Below are 18,873 nucleotides of genomic sequence, written 5' to 3'. Positions count from 1 at the left end.
TTGTTAATGATCAGGTGCAGTTTTACGGTAAGTTTGGTAGGTCTATCAGTTGGCCGGAATATTGATCTTGTAATCCAAAAAGTGGATGTAATTTATACTCGTTCTAGGGGTGAGCATGTTTTGGATTGAGTCGGTTAATTTAGAGCCAAAACAAAACTTAAACCCAATAGCATCGGTTTTCAAATATTAAAAACCAAACATAAACCTAAATCGATCAGTTTAGTTAGGCTCTCGGTTTCCTTTTATTTATTTTTCTCGGGTTTATTGGTTCTATACCAGAAAACCTTAGACCCCAGGTTCCCCTCGTCCGTAACATTAACCATCCAACCAAGCTGCTAAATATGCCTCTTCAACACATATTTTGTTTATCATATATGTTAAAAATATTTACTTCTAAAGCATTTAATAGTTAATACAAATAAATGTTCCGTTTTGTTGGTTTCTAGTTTATCATTCCACAAACCGAAACAAAACCGAAATTTTCGGTTTTTGAAAATAAAGAAATAAACTATATTTTCGATTTTATGTGAGGTTTCAAAATTTTGGTATTTTAGGTGTTCGATTAGGTTTTTGCCCACCATAAGACCATGTGGTGCACCACATACCACATACTGCGGTATAATGCAATATACGGTAAACACCGCATCGACCTGGAACGAAAATTGTGATATCCTTGCCGCACTTTTATTCTTTCTTTTTTAATTATTATTAAATCATATATATATATATATATATATATATATATATATATATATATATATATATATATATATATTAAAAATTATAAAAAATATATCAAAATTAATGGTTTTTAATTCTCTACTATAGAATATATATAATTCTAATATATTATTTATATATATTAAAAATTAAATAAAAATATGATAAAGTACCACAGCCTAACTTCCACCAGCTCTCCATCTTTTTTGCTCTACTAACTTGCTGTTAGGAAAAAAAAATTAAAAAAAAAATGAAATAAAGATGCAAAAACCAAACCGCTGGATAGATTTTTTTATTGTGATTTTCTTAAGAAAAACGTGAAGTGCATATTCAGCTAGTCATAACTCGCACGATTTTGTGACATTCTTAATAAAAATGTGATGTTCATATGCAATTAGACATGAATCACGTTATTAATTTATTTATTTAGATTTTGAAGCAAATCACATAAATCATTTTTATTTGGTTTGAGATAAATATTGTGCGTTTAGTTTCTGATATTTTCACTCCTGTGGTATTTTTTGTTACGATTTTTGTTCATTCCATACACATATTAGTTAGTATTTTCTTTTATTTGTATTATTAAATTACTCGTTTAGTATTATAAAGTTTATAGAGGACCAATAATGTACCACTCCACTGGATCTCTTACTCTTCCCCTCCGAGCGACCAGAGTGTCACCGTCTCCTCCCCCACCTTCTGCGTCTTCTTCAACAATCTCAAAGAATGGTGGAAATTTCCTATTGATTTATTATATTGCAAAATCAAATACCGAAAAACAAAATTAAACATATATATGCAAAACTATATGATTAAATTGTAAAATCAAACACAAATCTGGCAAACAAAATTTGAAAAACACCGATATGTAGAGCTGGAAGGAGCTCCCCTTGAGTTTTACAACCACACACAAACATATGTGTGTGGATAATGTTTTTACGTGACTGCACAAAAATTAAAAGAACACAATGGGAATGGAACACTTGCTTAGGGTAAGGATTCGACAGTAAGAGGAATGGAGATGTGTGTTGTTTCGGGAGGCAGTTATTGTTAGAAATTGGGGTATAGTAAGGCTTGGAATTCTGAGAATTATGTAAAATATTTTCAGATTAAAGCATTTGGGTGGTAATTCCAATATTCTTTAACCGGATAAGACTCAGAGAGACAAGAATTTAGAATGCTTTGATGATAGTTTCGTCTGTACCAGAAAAATGAGACCAAAACCGAATTTATGATCATTGTCTGAAAACTGTCATATGACAGTTTGTAACTGTCATAAACTATAAAAACTGACATAAAACGGAAGTTTGGATAAGGGTCAAACAATGGTCAATTCTCTGAAAATACGATTTTCGACCCCAGCCAGGGGCTCTGCCCCTTGGACCCCACCAGGGGCTACCGCCCCTTGGACCCCGCTCCCAGTGGCGCTGCCCCTGGACCCCCGTTCGTTTAGGGGTTTCGCCCCTAAATGACAGTGTACTTTGAAAACTTGATCAAACTTAAACAAGTGCGTACTCCACACATTCCTTACTTGTTTAATATTTATCAAGATCACCTTTGGTCAACAAAGTAATCCCATTACATTTAAATAATATTAATGACAACAAATCACTAACAGTTATTGGGTATTTAGTGTTGAGTTAAATCCATAATCGGTGTTCAGCCACCTTCTCCTTCTCAAGTCATTAGCTGTAGACGTAGGCATAAGTGCATAAGTCATAACACACACACACCCTTTTTCTATGCTCATCTACCATTTAGACTTAGGATAGTGGGTGTTTGCTACACCTGTCACAGTCTACATAGGTGTTATGTTATTTTTGTCACACTTTGGTTTGCATGACATTATTTGTCACACTTGCCATGCTAAATATATATTTTTAATTAATTTAGAGAATAAATATTTAAAAGATATTATTTTTTTAAAAAACTTAAATTCCATTAAAAATATAGAAATTCAAAAAAACATAGAAATTAAAAACATCACAAGACCACTAGAAATTCAAAAACATGATACTATAAATTCAAACACACAAACAACTAGAAATTAGAAGACAAAGACTATAAATTTGACGTCATTTGGGCCACTGCCTCACAGTTTGTCAAAACTCAACAAACCTAAAATATTTGTCAGTTTCAACATTGTAAGCTCAATAGCATTCCCTAGCAAAGTATTTTCGTTTTCACCATTTGAGGCTTCATGCATCACCCTATGAAACACAATGGTCAAACAAGTTGCAAGTGCTTTTGCGTTTCTCTATTTGGCGTAGAGTTGATCTTTTCTTTGAGGTTGAAGGGCTTGGCGGTTGTATATATCGGCAACTCTCCTTTAAAAAGTAGTCGAAGGGCCGTCATTGTGGGTTGGATCTTCTGCTACATCAATCCATGAATGTGCGAGTAAGATCTCTTTTTTAGTAGACCAAACACTAGCCTATTTTTGGTGATGATGTGTAGAAAAAGATAGAAAAGTAAGAAAGTTAAGAGAATAGATTTAAAAAGATTTGAATGTGGTGAAGAGTGAATAAGGATGAGGGTATTTATAGTTGAAGATTGAGAATATAAAATTTGAAATTAAAAAAAAAAAAAAAACATTATATTTTATAAATTGAGTATTTTTTTGGGAAAGATGATATTTTTTGAAAATGGAATCTGAATAATAAATGGTAAAAAAAGGAAAACATTTTGAAATTGGGAATTCTCTCTCATCGGTAAATCTATACCGAATTGCTGAGCCGAGTTTGACATGCCTCGGCCTGATGTTCCGCGAGAATACCAAATCTGTTCCCGAAGCCACGCCGAGAAGCCTTAGAGGATTAAAGGGTGAGGGGTGGGACCCAAATGCTTTAATAATAATATAAATTAGTGGAATGTGTCGCGGGTGGGGGATTTATTAATCTATTACTCCGTCCATCCCAAAATAAGTGTCCACCAATAAAAAACACGCAGTTTAAGAAAACACAAATCAATGTGTCTTTTACCTGATAAAATGCCATTTTTACCCTTATTAATTTTTTTTATTTAGTTTCTTTTAGAATTCATATAAACTTATCTTGAAACAAAATTTTCTGCAGCAATGTATCTTGAAACTTTCATTATTTTTGCTTAAACAAATGGAGGCAAAATTTGTCGCCGTAATTATGTCGATCACAGTTAAAATTTCATTTAGATTAAACTCATTTAAAATTTCATTTTGATTTTAGATTACTAAGCTTTTTCTTTTGCCACCAACTTATTCCATGTGTCTCTTCACTTCCCATTAATTTCGTATACATATGTCTTCATTTAAGCAAAGACTTCCCCTAAAACATTATCCATCATTGGTCATAATTCAAATCTTCATATGGAGCCTTCCACAAATCTATCCACTAAAAAAACACCACCCTTGCACAACGTCAAGCCATATATCAATTCTTATTGCTAGAAAGTAGTGATGGAGAATTAAAAAAAGGCTCCATAAGTGAAATAGCTTCACGATTTTCGGTTTCTACACGGACAATTAGTCGCATTTGGCATCAAGCTAAATTTCAAATTGACCACGGATTACCGGATGATTTATCTTCAAATAAGCCAAACCACAGCGGAAAAGGGTACAAATAAACTTGAATCAAGTTTCAGAAGTTCCATTATGTCGTCGAGCCAATATACGATCTCTTGCGAAATCTATAAATGTCTCAAAATCAATGATGCATAGACGTATCAAGGAAGGTGTACTTCGACCACATACAAATGCGATCAAGTCGACTCTAACTCATGAGAATAGAAGAGAAAGGTTAGAATTTTTCTTATCCAAGATTACTATACAATCATTATTAAGTTTGATTCCTGCATTCTATGATATGTTTAATGTTGTTCATATTGATGAAAAGTGGTTTGACATATCAAAACCATCAAAACATTACTACCTTGTCCCCCGTGAGGATGAACCGTTGCGAACATGTAAAAGCAAAAAGTTTATCACAAACATTATGTTTCTAGCGGCCGTAGCAAGACCGATATTTGATTCATTAGGTAACAAAGTATTTTCAGGAGAAATTAGTATCTACCTGTTTACAACATTAGAACTTGCTAAGCGTTCAAACAAAAACCGTATTGCGGGAACATTGGAGACGAAGCCTATTTTATCGGTGAACAAAGAGGTAACAAGGTCATGGTTGATAGAAAAGGTTCTACTGGATATCAAAGCCAAATGGCCGCAAGGTCATATCGTTCCAATATTTATTCAACAAGACAACGCAAATCCCCATATTGATGTTAATGATAGCAAGTTTCTTGAAGTGACATCTCGATATGGATTTGATATTCGACTTTGTTTTCAGCCCCCTAATAGTCCGGATTTGAATGTGTTAGACCTTGGTTTTTTTCGAGCAATCCAATTACTTCAAGAACAAGAGGTTTTGCGTACAATTGATGAACTGGTTGATGCGGTTCAAACTTGTATATTGGTAAATGTAGGTTAGAACTTAGAACAAGAAGGTAATTTGTCACACCAAATTGAATGTGATCAAAATTTATTAGACGATGCCATATTGTATTCGAACCAGTAAAAATGCATTGCACGTCACCTTGTTTGGAAAAAAACACTTGTATTTTGACTTTTTTTTAATGAAAATTAGAAAAAATGAGATGTTTTGTTTGTGTGGTTACGATTTGATTTACTGCCACTACATAATGAATTCATATGATTGAATTTTTAGTTTACTAGAGTTACTGGAGTATTTGTTTCCATATTATGTGGATGACCTTTTTTTTAAAAAAATTACTTATCATAAAACACATTAATAAAAACATATTGGTTAACTCAAATGAATTGGGGAAATTTGGTAAACTATTCATCTATTTTTAGTAGTGAACATTTATTTTAGAACAACCTAAAATAGTAACATGTACATTTAAATTGGGAGGAGAGAGTATTTTTTATACTATTTTTGTAATGTGCTGTTCTCAGAAAGTATTTTTGTAATTTCATTAGTGGGTAAGGCTATTCTTGTAATTTTATGAAGCACAAGGAGCAACTATGTAATTTATTTATTAGTCAGGAATAAATTCTAATTTATTAGTCCGTAATCAATTATGTAACATTACGAAACACATGGATCATTTATGCTAATTCATTAATAACAATGGGTCGTTTCTGTAATTATGTGAAACACAGGAACATTTTCTCTAATTTTGTGAAATACACTTACCATTCTATAATTTTGTAAAATGCAGAACCTATTTTTATATTTTTAAGAAACAAAGGGACAATTCTTGTAACTTTGCTGTTGGATAGCGTCAATTTCTATAGTTTTGTTAAACAGAGAGACAATTTCTGTAACTTTCCTATAAGGACCATTTTTGTAAATTATAATGATCAATTCTATAAAGGTAATTTCAAAGAAGGGATTGTTTATGTAAATATTCCTAAGGACCATTTCTATAATCGGTGTAGACATTATTTAGGGTTAAATTCCAAAATATAGACACAAAAAATTGAATTTTCAGGTATAGAATCCACTGTAGCTTCCTGGAATGAGAAAATCGTAAATAAATGAGGGAATAAAAAAATAAAAAATAATAATAATAAAAAAGATACATTCCGCGGAGCTACAGTGGATTCCGCAGAGCTCCGCAGAAGTAACTCCGCGGAATCCACTATAGCTTCATGGAATGACAAAATCGTAAATAAATAAGCTAATAAAAAATAAAAAATAATAAAAAAAAAAGATCCATTCTGCGGAGCTACAGTTAATAAATGAGGGAATAAAAAAATAAAAAATAATAATAAAAAAAAAAGATCCATTCTGCGGAGCTACAGTGGATTCCGTAGAGCTCCGCGGAGGTAGCTCCGAAGAATGAATATTTAATTTTTTTTTTTCAAATCGATTCTTTAGGGTTTATATTCATTCCCCAACTAATTATTTTTTAAAAAAGATTATGATTGTATTAATTTTTCTTGACAATGTTTGGAATGAATGTGAGGTGAAAACATTTTGGTCTTTTAATTGGAGATCTTTAAATAAAAGAATTATTGGAGTTTTTTTTTTTTTTTCCTAAGGATCCATTCTTCGGAGCTACCTCCGCGGAATCGACTGTAGCTCCGCGGAATGGATATTGAGTTTTTTTTTTTTTTTTTAAATTTCCTCATTTATTTACAATTATGTCATTCCGTGGAACTACAGTGGATTCCGTGGAGCTACGTCCGCAGAATCCATGTATATACCTGAAAATTCAATTTTTTGTGTCTATATTTTGGAATTCAAGCCCAAATAATGTCTATACCCGATATTTTCCTTTCTATAATTTTCCTATCAACATAGGAGGGACCAAGTCTGTTAATTATTATTGGACCATTTTTGTCAAAAAAAAAAAAAAAAAAAAAGGAAAAATAATCGGATATAGAATAATTAAAATTACAAAAGAAATATATGTATAATAATTAGAGCAATATAGTCATTTAAGGTTTTAGTGAAAAAAAGAAAAAAGGATTGCCATAGGGATGAAGTCATAAAACGATCTAATTTATCTTTAAGCCTTACTTTAGATTATATGTGTATCTATATTAGGTGGTGGGGAAGGCCCGTATGACATCTATAAATGGTAATGATAGGAGCAAGTAATTCTCATCTTTCTTTTGTTCAAAAGTTTGAGAGAACGATAGAAATGACATTAAGTGGTAAAAGGGTTGCTAAGATTAAGGTCAAGTGTGATGGTAGCGTTTTTCATCAGTGTTTGAAGGATCGCCCTGTCGAACTTCCCAGCTTGAGCCCGACAACATTCCAAAATTGTAAAACCCAAGAAGGAGAAGCCGGAACTGTGGGTTGTGTTCACTCCTGGAACTATTTTCATGGTAAAGAACATATACATACTCTACCTAATATCTGTTTTTCTTTAGCTTATTGTTAACTAAACACATGAAGAAAATTATGGTAATTATGGTATATATATTGCTATAGTATAACAATTCTGGACATTTACTTTGCACACACAAATCAATGTTTTAAAGTATATGCATGTTGATGTAGATGGAAAAGATCGTGTAGCAAAATCGCAAATCATTGACATTGACGAGGACAAAAAGTCAATCACCTTTAACATATTCGAAGGCGATCTCATGGAACTATACAAGACCATCGTTGTGACTGTTGGTGTAGAGAGGGATGGTTCAGACAATGTTGTCACATGGACTGCCGAGTATGAAAAGTTGAGCCCTCATGTTCCTGATCCTGATACACTTATGGACTTTTACAGAAAGGCTACCGAGGACATAGCTGCCCACTGCCTTTAAAGCTAATAAATCCATATCAAATAAAAAACCGCACCCATATTGATTAAGCGATACAAAATAAATGATTATGAGTGTGGATTTAGTGCTATACCTTACTTGCTATTTTACGTTTGTTGTGTAAAATAGTGTGCCGTTATATAATCAACATATTTTGTTATAATAAACCCTAATTACCAAAGTTATTTTATAGAATATAATATAATAATGTAATTTCTTTGGGACCCTCTGAAAATAGAAATTTATGGCATCTCTTTTTTTACCCTTTTTTTTTTAATTGAAATGGTTTGGTGACCAATGTTTTGTGGTTCGATCGGTTCAACCCGTCTTCAATAATTTTTATATATTTTCATTGTCTTACATACATATGTATATACATCAATAAATTTTCTACGTCTGACGGTGTTGTGCGTCAACTTTCAAATTGTGTATACTTAGGTTAATCTAATCGATTGAAGTGTCCAATTTGCTTTGGAAATAGACTATTATTTAACGAACTAAGTGAAATCCAACTATCTAAATTCAATAAATCGGTTCAAACGTTTTTTTATCGGTTTAATTCGATTTTTGAAGAAACCATTTAGTTCGAACTGATTTAAAATTGACATAAACCAGTTGTTGAACCATTTCCGTCTCCAGTTCCTGTTTGAACCTGTTTTTAAAACAGTGATCCTTGTCTTCATCTCTTCTCCCTTTTCTAAGATTAATGGAAGCAGTTGCCTTGACAACCGGGTGTCGTGAATGGTAAACTCAAATTACGGTTGTCAAGCTTTCCACAATTAATCTCTCTTTCTCGCAGGATGTTCTGTTGATTTTAAAGCCCCATGCGAAAAAATAGGCCTCCTAAATATAACTTTTTTATATATAAGAAAAATTCATTAATACTACGAAAAGTTGATAAATATTATAAAAACAATTAAAACAAAAGAACAATAATACAGTATATAATCTTAAATAGCTATATGAATCACAAAACTCCTAGTATTTTTGGAAGCAAAGTTGTCACCAACCCTTTATAATAAAAGACTATGAACTATATTGTTTTCGGTAGCTATCATTGACAATTTATTAAATCTTTCTTGTAATATTATGGACCGCAAGTAGGACTTTAGCAACTTTAATTTTGAGAAATTTTTTTCTACGGAATCCACTAGTAGAATATTTAGCAAAAATCTATATGAAATAACTGTATTAGGAAAACAATTGAATTTTATACATTTTAAAACATTGGTGGGGTTTGTATTTTTACACAATAAGAACCCATGCTTAAGAACGAGGACAATATGTCATCGTTGTCTTACCATTTTCATATATTTTAAAACACTTTACTCATTTGTGATTGTAGTGTGCTCTCTTTTATCCTTTAATTGTTTATGTGTCATCATCGGTGTGCTTGTTTAATCAACAATAAAAATCAGAATATAAAGCGAGAGGCCATCAAATTTAGAAATCAAGAGTAGTGGAATATTTACTTTTTAATTTCAGTCGATAATAAAAATATGAGAACGGGAGTGAAATCAGAAACATGAAGAGCAGTCTAGTGGGATATGAAAATCAAGAAACGAAAAACATTGCTTGAGATTTGCAATTGACGTAAATATGGAATTTTGGAATTGGAACAAAATATGAGTTCTTGGTTGGCATAAATCTATATCAACCATTTATTATCCCAAATGCGATTTTCAATTTTAAGCCCAATTTTTAAAACATGAGTTGTTGAAATTTTTAATTTTAATGTTGGAATTGGAATAGAACATAGGCTTTTGTCTTTGGATTATCGAATTGTCGATTACTGGATAGTGTATATATTTTTTTTGAACCGGTAAATACAAATATTATAATCTACTTCTAAACTAACACATAATTCCACATACGTCCATCACGGGACTTGAACGTTCAACCTCAAGGAGGAAGACACTACCTAATACCGCTGGGCTAGAAGCCCTTTGGTGGATAATGTATAGAATCGTGCGTACAATTGGACTCATCTATGACATGGGCGCTATACGGTCGCCCACCTGACACACTCTAAAAGACATCCTTGCATTCTTGACCTATGTCGATTTGTGTACTAGTGTTTTCTATGAAACAAGTACAAAATGTTTGCTAACATAGCACGTGTAGTTCTCCCCATATGTAGATGCTAGGAAGAAATAGTGAAACACAGAGAGGTTAGGCTCCACTTGTTGGTTCTATATGTTCAAGAATGATCTTAAAATAATATAAGAAATTTTTGGATTAGATGTCTAAGTTCATAACTATTTATGGTATGTACTTGACCCGGTTGACATGGTCCATTTTGGGTTGCATGACATCATGACACTTGGATAGACAAAATGAGAAAATGACACTTATGAATTATTAATATATTATAAGTTCTAATATATTAATAATATTATTTAGTTATTATTGATTAAAAATTAATTTGGAATTAATTTGGTGCTCAAAAATAGACTAATTAAATATATGGGGTTGATTGTGTAAATCATTTATTGTTATATTGTGGGCTAATGATCCATGGTTTATTGGTTTGGGCTAAAACCCATAGGGTGCTCGATCGATGCTCCATGGAGGTTAAAACCCATGGATCATGTAGGAAACGAAAAGCCATGTCAATTAGGGTTTACATGGTGTAACACTACTTATGACACACTATATAAAGACCCCATGAGCTACCAAAATCAGCACTAAGTGAAGAATAAGAGGGCTAGCCGATTTTGAGTGATAGTGTACTTCTCTCAAAGTTATTCCAAGAGTTGTGGTGTTGTGTGAAACATTTGAAGCATCACATTTAGGGTGCTAGGCTCACAAAGTTCTCAAGGAATCCAAGCAACAAGAAAGGTATGTTCTTCTACTAGCTTTTATGTTTAAAGTTCCCCATGACATGCTAGTTAGGTTAAGAATCTTGGAAAAATCAAATTTGCATGTGTCATAGTAAAACATAGATCCAAGGTTACTAGGGTTGCATGTACACCTTAGGAGTGTTAAGATGCTCAAAACTCATCAGTGGTATTAGAGCCTCGGCTTGTTTTCTTGATACTTGATGAAAATTGTTGAAGAAAGTCGAAAAATTTGCATTCTCTGAGTGATCTCACCGAGTCCATAGGGGGACTCGACGAGTCCATGCATATATTCATCCTACTCGTCGAGTAGGTTCTTGCACTCGATGACTAGGAGGCCCAGAGTGCAGTTTTTCGAGTTTTGCTGCTGGAAATGGACTAGAATCATTACCCTAAACTGTTTTGGACTTATAAAACCTGTTTTTAATGTAGACTATGCTAATCCATTTACAATGGTTATTATTAAAATTTCAAGTTTTATATGTGTTTATATGCTTCTTGCAATTGTTAACATGAATGTTCATACATTTATGAGTTTGGTAGATCATAGGAATTATTTGCAAATTGTTTGCTAGTTTAATTGTTGATCAAAATGTTTTTAATGGAATCTATAATTTGTCCTCAAGTTACGGATTACCAAAAGTCTTTCTTTTAAAGTCCATTAAAGAGACATAAGTTACATAAAATGAAGAGTCTTCATTTTAATAAACCATTAACTCATAAGTTATGAAGTTGAAAAGTTTTGAATAGTTACAAAACTTTCCCTCAAGTTTTGGAACATGTAAGGTCACTTTAGAAAACTTTAGTTCCAACCCCTAGAATTTTAAAAGTTAAAATTATACCCTTATATTTTATAATATTATAAGTTAATAATATATATATATATATATATATATATATATATATATATATATATATATATATATATATATATATATATCAAGGTTGTAAAAAACGCTCGACGTTCGCTAGTCGGTGGGCTGGGGTTAAGCGATTAATCGGCTAGGCGGAGATTAATCGGGGGATTAATCTGGGACCATTAATTGCTAATTTGCTTAATTTAAAAAATTAAATATGACTAATATCATATCAAAGTTCATAAATACCACTAATTTCATATCAAAATATGTTAATATGATTAATACAACACTAATCATGCCTCAAATTGTTTCCATTAAGATAAAACTTCTTCAAAATTATAAAATTGCATGGTTTTATATTGTTTCACTCATTATGTATGTAGGGATTAATCGTTAGGCGCCCTCTAATCGGTCGAGTAGCGCCTAGGGATTAATCAGGACCTAGTTGGGATTTTTACAACAATGATATATATATATATATATATATATATATATATATATATATATATATATATAAGAACAAGTCGTTTTACCGTTAGTAGGTCTCATTCACAAAGCCGGTCTATAAGGGGGTATAAGGTTGTTGCCTGTAAAATGACAGCTTAATGGGTGTCCACTCTCACCCACTGCTTCCTTGACTGGTGGAGGGTCGTTAGCCAACGGGTAGGACAATGACTTTAATTCTCATTAAAAGTATAATGATTATTATAAAGTAACTAATATTTTCAATCTTAGTTACTTTAGGAAAATGTGAATTTGGTGCTAACCCATGAAATTACACTTTGCACATTGCTTAAGTCGTTAGTGGAGCGTGTGTGGTTAACCGACACTAACTTGGATTTAACAAGGATGGAAAAAGGTGGCTTAAGGTTTATCATAGATCAGTGGAGCGTGTGTGGTTAACCGAAACATCAATTAGGTGATAAACATTAAGAGTACCAAGTAATTTGCATGGTTATTCACACCTTGTTTTGTGATCCTCGGCATCCCAGTCACAAAACTTGAAGGGCACAATCGAGATTGAAACATGCCATTGAAAAGTTCAATGAATCTCAAAAGAATCTAGGAGTTTCAAAAACCAATTAAAACCTAATAATTCATTTTGTTTTTCATGGTGGAAATTGGTGAATCGTCATTCACTTACCTTCAAATATTTTATAGTTTGGATTACGGCATCCGTCTTCTAAGTTATAAAATATTGTATTGGGTCCTAGCCTTAATATTAAATTTGAGTGTCTTATTAAGGACTATCTTTATATCTAATCTAAAACTTGTCTTTCTTCTTTTTCAGATGTCTTCCAACAATGTTGCTTCTGGCTCAAACCCTATCGGCTCCTTCTCTCTCATGAACCTTTGTGGGAGAGTCATCTTTGATGGTGTAGCACCTGGTTCTTGGTACGTATTCTTTTATTTAATTCTTTGTGCCTTTTGCATCTTGGCCTTGGACTCAGCGAGTTGAAGGACCAACTCGCCAAGTAAATGCGAGAAGGGGCACGGGGTTTAAGTTGTGGACTCGCCAAGTCGGGTCCCAGACTCGGCGAGTAAGCTGCTGTTCAGACAAAAACCCTAATCTAGGAGTGTGCACCCTATTTAAACACTCTAAATCGGCCTCCCTTGTCCCTAACACTTCCAGAAGAGCTGTAGAGCGAAACCCTAGCCCCCATATTGTTCTTGTGAGTGATTTTGGCTTTATGAAGGAAGTTTGGAGCTTAGAAGAAGAAGGTGAAGGTTGAAGGGTGCAAGGAGGGGAAGTAGATCCGAAATCTACTCCGTGGAAGGCTTCCATTCAGGTAGAAAAGTTCCTACCTTGATCTCTAGTTCATTAGATCCCATTTTGTCCCTAGTTTGTGGTTTTTAAGCCCTAAAACCTCAAACTCTATTTGTTTATGCTCTATGATCCGAAAGGACTTCAGATTTAGACCTTATGGACGTATTAGAAGTATAAAGCCTCTGTGGTTGAAGTGCTTAAGGTCCCTATTGAGTGTATGACCTTATAAAGAGTTTGGATTTGCCTTTTGGATCTTATAGGGCCATGCATGCACGTAAACTTTGCAACTTTACATGATAAGCATGCCCTAGGAACATAGATCTATGGTTTGGAAACGTTGCATGTCTCAGATTTGGCCTATATGGGAAATGGGTCGAAGGGACTCGGCGAGTCCCAAAGTGGAACTCGACGAGTTCTATGAAGATGGCCTTAGACTCGACGAGTTGGATGAACAACTCGGCGAGTCCTATGAAGATCGATTGGAACTCGATGAGTTGTTCTTCAAACTCGGTGAGTCATATGAACAGTTGCTGAGTTGAGAGGGGTTTAAGTGTAGAAGGTCCAACCCTTCTTCACTGCTCGCAGAATTAGCAACTTAACATGTAGCAATAGTCCCAGAAACCCAAATCCTCATAAAGAATGCTCTGGTGATGATTTGGAAGCGAGTAGGAGATCTGCTCGTGGGACTCGGCGAGTTGCTCTTCAACCTCGGCGATTCGGATGAGTTTCCTTGTGGCTTTCGAATGGGAGAAGAACTCTTCGAGTTGTTGGCCTAACTTGACGAGTAGAGTCGCGGATGGGGACGAGTAAAGAGTGAGGGACTCGATGAGTTGATAGCCCAACTCGGCGAGTCGGGTCAACTGGAAGTTGACTTTGACTTTGACTTGACTTGGTTGAGGGTAAAATGGTCATTTTACCCTAAGTATAGAGATCCGTTTCTAACTGAGTGTTTGTGGGGTTGTAGCTGGAGGATTTCCGGAGCAGCAGCGGATGGAGGTTTCCCGCACTGATTATCAGCAGCTACTTGTATGAGGTGAGTTAGCTTCTAGTAGGGGTGGGTCTAAGGCCACAATGTTGGCCCACCATTGAGGAGTATTTAGAAGATAATTGTCTTTGTGATAATTTATCTTGGTCTGGTATGCGTTCGGTTATGAGTTATATATGTATGATATCTTACATGATAGGGATGATTTGCCTGATAGTGGTCCTTAGGACCAAGGGGTAGGTCAGTACCCGGATATGCCTGAGTGTGTGCTTATATCTTGCTATTGTATGCTAGTGGTAGGGGTGGAATAGTCCCCAGTTACCGGTTGAAAGATATTGATGACGATTATCGATTGAAAGATACCGATGACGATTACCGGTTGAAAGATACTGATGGCAAATACCGGTTGAAAGATACCGATGATGATTACCGGTTGAAAGATGCCGATGGTATTGTATGGTATGTGGTATGATGGGGGAAGTCACTAAGCTTTGTGCTTACGGTTTCAGTTTTTGGTTTCAGGTACCTCTTCATCTAAGGGGAAGGAGCCGACGGCGTATCATGGCATCACACACACATTTGATTTTCCGCACGGTGTTTTCTGGGATTGTACTCTGATATGTTATTTGCTTATGTTGTGGGTTTGAAACATGATACTTGATTTTATGAGATGATGTGTTGATTCAATATTTTCTAGTGAATGTTTTATGAATAACTTAATTAAAAAATGTAATTTTTGGACTTGAATTTTGGGACGTTACAAGTTGGTATCAGAGCCCTGGTTTGAGGGATTTGGACACGCCCTCGGGGGTGTCTGGACTCAAACTAAGGGGCTAAAAGATTTTTAAAATAAAATGGTTTTCTAAAAATCTAAACGGAAGGATTTTAAGAAAGACAAGGTGTGTGATGCATGCGACCGGCCGGGCTCAAGTAAGTTTTCCCCAAGATACCCATACATGTTATGTTATGCTATATGGCTTTGATTCAGAATTGCATGCTAGAATAGGACTAAGGATCTAGGAAGATGCTTTGTGTGCTTAATATATGATTCTGATAATTGCATGCTAGTTAGGGCTAAAGATCTAGGAGGATGCCTTATATGCCTATTGTATGAGATGTATGATAAGACTGTTTAGTCAGCAGTAGGATGGCCTGTATAGGTTATGCCTGATTTGGTTACTCGATGCACGAATGCTGCTTGCTTTGTGCTATGGGGGTTCTGGCTATTTCCAACTAACTAAGGAGCGGATATGTAACAGTACCTGCAAGTTAGTTAGGGGGAAATGGTAGGGGCTCCTGGTGCAGCTGATGGCGGACGGTAGGTCGGAGAGTGCCCTAGGGAAGCCTAGGATGCGGTTAGTGGAAAGGGTATCGGTAAAGGGAGTTGGTGAAGTCGAAGCAATCCTTGAGGAAAGCACGGGTAGATGTGGAAGGTAGTATGGGCCCGTACTACTAAAAGCAGAGGACCCGTACTCGAACCAAGGAGGGCCTAGATGAAACCGGGGACCTTGGAGAGTGTGTTAGATCTCTCGAGTATATGTATGATCCTGACTTTTATGCATGTATTTTCAGCATGGTGACCACATGACTTGGAGCAGGAGGTTCCGGATCAGGATCAGGATCAGGTTCGGGTTCGGGATCCGAGCAGGTTGATGACGGGCTACGTGAGTTCATCGCGTCTAAGATCACAATAAGTATCCTTGAGTCGACCCATATCATCTTCGGATCGATCAAGGAGGGGATTGTTGAGCTAATGGAGGATCGTCTCCGATCATTCACGAGTGATATGGCGTCTAGCCAGGTGGGTACACAAACACTGTCCTTTAAGGACTTTCGTGGAAGTGGTGCGTCGGATTTCCATGGGGTGAAAGGCCCCATTGCTGCTAGGAGATGGATCGCAGACATTGAGTCTGCGCAGCTGATGAGCTTCTATCCAGAGGGGTCGAAGGTGAGATATGCAGCAGGATGCTTGGGAGACAGGGCTAGAGATTGGTGGGAGTCTGTTGGTGACTCATTGGGAGCCTCGGTTGTTGAGGCTATGACTTGGTTAGACTTTGTGACCAGATTCAGGGCGGAGTTTGCACCAGCTGTGGAGCTTCAGCGGCTGGCCAGGGAGTTTTTGGATATGAGGCAGACTACGGAGACTATGGCGGAGATCACCGCCAAGTTCCGGGAGAGGGCATTATTGGTGCCCCAGTATGCAGGTGATGAGGATATGAGGAGGACCCGCTACCATGACATGCTACGAGCTGACATTCGGGAGCATGTTAGTTTTTCAGCTTTCCCTACCTTGGATTCCATGATTGCCACGGCTAGGGAGAGGGAGATTGATCTAGAGCACGTCCAGAAGAGGAAGGCAAGTGGAGGGGCTGACGACCGGGGCTTCGGGGAAGAAGCCCAAGGGATCTAATGGTAGGCTGAAAGGCCAGGCAGGACGGGACCGCTGTAAGAAATGCAGTAAGTCACACGAGGGAGCTTGTCGCATTGGGCCGGGTTCGGGCTGCTATAAGTGTGGCAAGGTGGGGCATTTTGGCAGGGATTGTACTGCTCCCTGATAGCTTATTTTATTTCCTTATTTTTATTATTTTATTTTAGATTTTTAGATCTTTTTATCATTAATGCATTGTATTTTATTTATTTTTCTTTAGTATGGATCGTACCGGGTGCTTTTTATGTTGCATGAGGAATTTTGCAGGGTTTTGGAGCTTGTTGCGGTTGCGGGTTGATTGGAGACGGGATTAGTGGGCTCCCGAGGAATTATTGGGTTTGGCGGAATCAAAGAAGAAGAATTGGGCTTTGAAAGTTATTAGCTTGGATTATTTGGGCTTGTGAAGATGGATCATAAATTTCTAATATTGGGCTTGGAGCATCCATTTGGTGGCTAAATGATGATTGATGGATTCAAATTACATGGACAAGGGGGGACCAAAGGAATCTTTGTAGTGGAAGGGTGGAGTGGTGGAAGGAAGGACCAATAGCATTACAACAACATTTGCGCGGGTGGAATTTTCGTCGCGCGGGTACTCGCGCAACTGCCCAGTTTGTGCATTTTGGTCATTTGGCACACCATAACCTTTGGGGATCAGATCTAGAGGCTCATTCACAAATTTTCCACCATTGGAGACCTGTAAGTGACGATTTGGAGAGCAAAATACTCAATTTCTTTCATCTTTTCAAGTCTTATGTAGATTCTTGATGCAAATTAATTATTGTTCTTGTTACTTTGTTGCCATAAGTGGCTAATAATCTAATTTGGTTGACTTTGGCTGAAAACCAATGAATGTTTGTGGGTTTTGAAGGATTTATGTTGATTATCAATTTATTCCATGTTTATGATTCTCGTTTACAATTCTTATGCTTATTTGATGCTTTGATCATGAGCTTAGTATTTGATTGAGCAATGGTTGATTTGTTTCATTGATTTTGCATTGGATCATTGAATTTATCTAGAAGAAAGGCTTTATGATGGTAGAAATCATCTCTAGCTTATGAATCATAACTCCTTTATGGATGTATAAGCATTTGACATCCTCTAGGAATTGGGGATTCCTTCATTCTTAAGGCTAATTGATTTCATGGGATTAATTGCTTCAATTGACCCTTGATCTTAATTAAGAAGGTGTGTTGTGGGCTTCCCCAACCTCCATACTACCTATGAGGAATCTTGGCATATCATGCTTCATGATTGCTATAACCAATTTGGGATGAAGGATAAGCTTTGTATTAAATCCTAATGATAAACACACAAATGTTCATTGTGTTGAATTTCCTTAGTTAACCAATTATTCCCAACCTTTGAGCATCTCATCAACTTGCTTAATTGCAAGGTTTTTAGTTATTCAAGTATTTTAGTTTTCAAGTAATCAAACACCCCCATTTAGTTTAATTGTAGTTAGTTAGTTTAAATTTCACTAGTTCTATTGAATTGCATTGGTGATTGAATACAACCATTTCCCCGAGGATCGATACCCCTTTTTACCATTATATTACGTTTTATTTGCAAATAAAGGGTGTAATTTTCTTGGTGGGCTTGACATCCCATCACTCCCGCCCCTGTGGTACGGATGACAGACCTGATTTACTTCCATTGCAATCAGAGGGGCCACAAAAGGGCCAATTGCCCGAGATTGATAGCAGCGTCACCACAACAGTGCCAGCAGTGGCGTCGGTCTCAGCGATGACGCGGGTTACAGATGGCCGGAAGGTCAAGACAGAGGCTCCAGTGGTGCGGAGCCGAGCATTTTAGCTAACAGCCGAGGAGGCACGCGCTGCACCTGATGTGGTGACGGGTATGATTCTTTCCTTCTGATCTTTTTTTGTTGTGATTGTATTGATATGTGCTCTGTTTAGGATCGTTCCATGTGAACGGCATCCCATTTTTGGTGTTGTTTGACTCGGGCGCTACCCGATCATTTGTGTCTCTTGCGCTTAGCAAG

At 36.0% G+C, this 18,873-nt stretch overlaps 1 protein-coding gene and 1 long non-coding RNA gene across 2 annotated transcripts; both read left to right on the top strand.

The window, feature by feature from the left end:
• The first annotated feature begins 4,403 nt into the window (after nucleotides 1–4,403).
• On the top strand, nucleotides 4,404–5,177 carry LOC145095398 (uncharacterized). The gene has a single exon (XM_079033288.1). The coding sequence runs from the start codon at nucleotides 4,404–4,406 to the stop codon at nucleotides 5,175–5,177; it is 774 nt and encodes a 257-aa protein (XP_078889414.1).
• A 2,089-nt stretch (nucleotides 5,178–7,266) lies between these two features.
• Nucleotides 7,267–8,377, top strand: LOC145094525 (uncharacterized). Its single transcript, XR_013703395.1, has 2 exons — nucleotides 7,267–7,549; nucleotides 7,725–8,377. It is a non-coding gene; the product is annotated as an uncharacterized LOC145094525 (long non-coding RNA).
• Nucleotides 8,378–18,873: the final 10,496 nt, after the last annotated feature.

The sequence above is a fragment of the Lactuca serriola genome, chromosome 3 (assembly GCF_051521515.1).
Source record: "Lactuca serriola cultivar US96UC23 chromosome 3, Lser_US96UC23_V15, whole genome shotgun sequence".
Taxonomy (NCBI): Eukaryota; Viridiplantae; Streptophyta; class Magnoliopsida; order Asterales; family Asteraceae; genus Lactuca; species Lactuca serriola.
Note: the sequence above shows the minus strand (reverse complement) of the source record. Positions and strands in the feature narration are given on the sequence as shown.

Excerpts from the sequence above, each read along its gene's own strand:
- LOC145095398 (XM_079033288.1), top strand. The coding sequence starts at position 4,404 with ATGCATAGACGTATCAAGGAAGGTGTACTTCGACCACATACAAATGCG.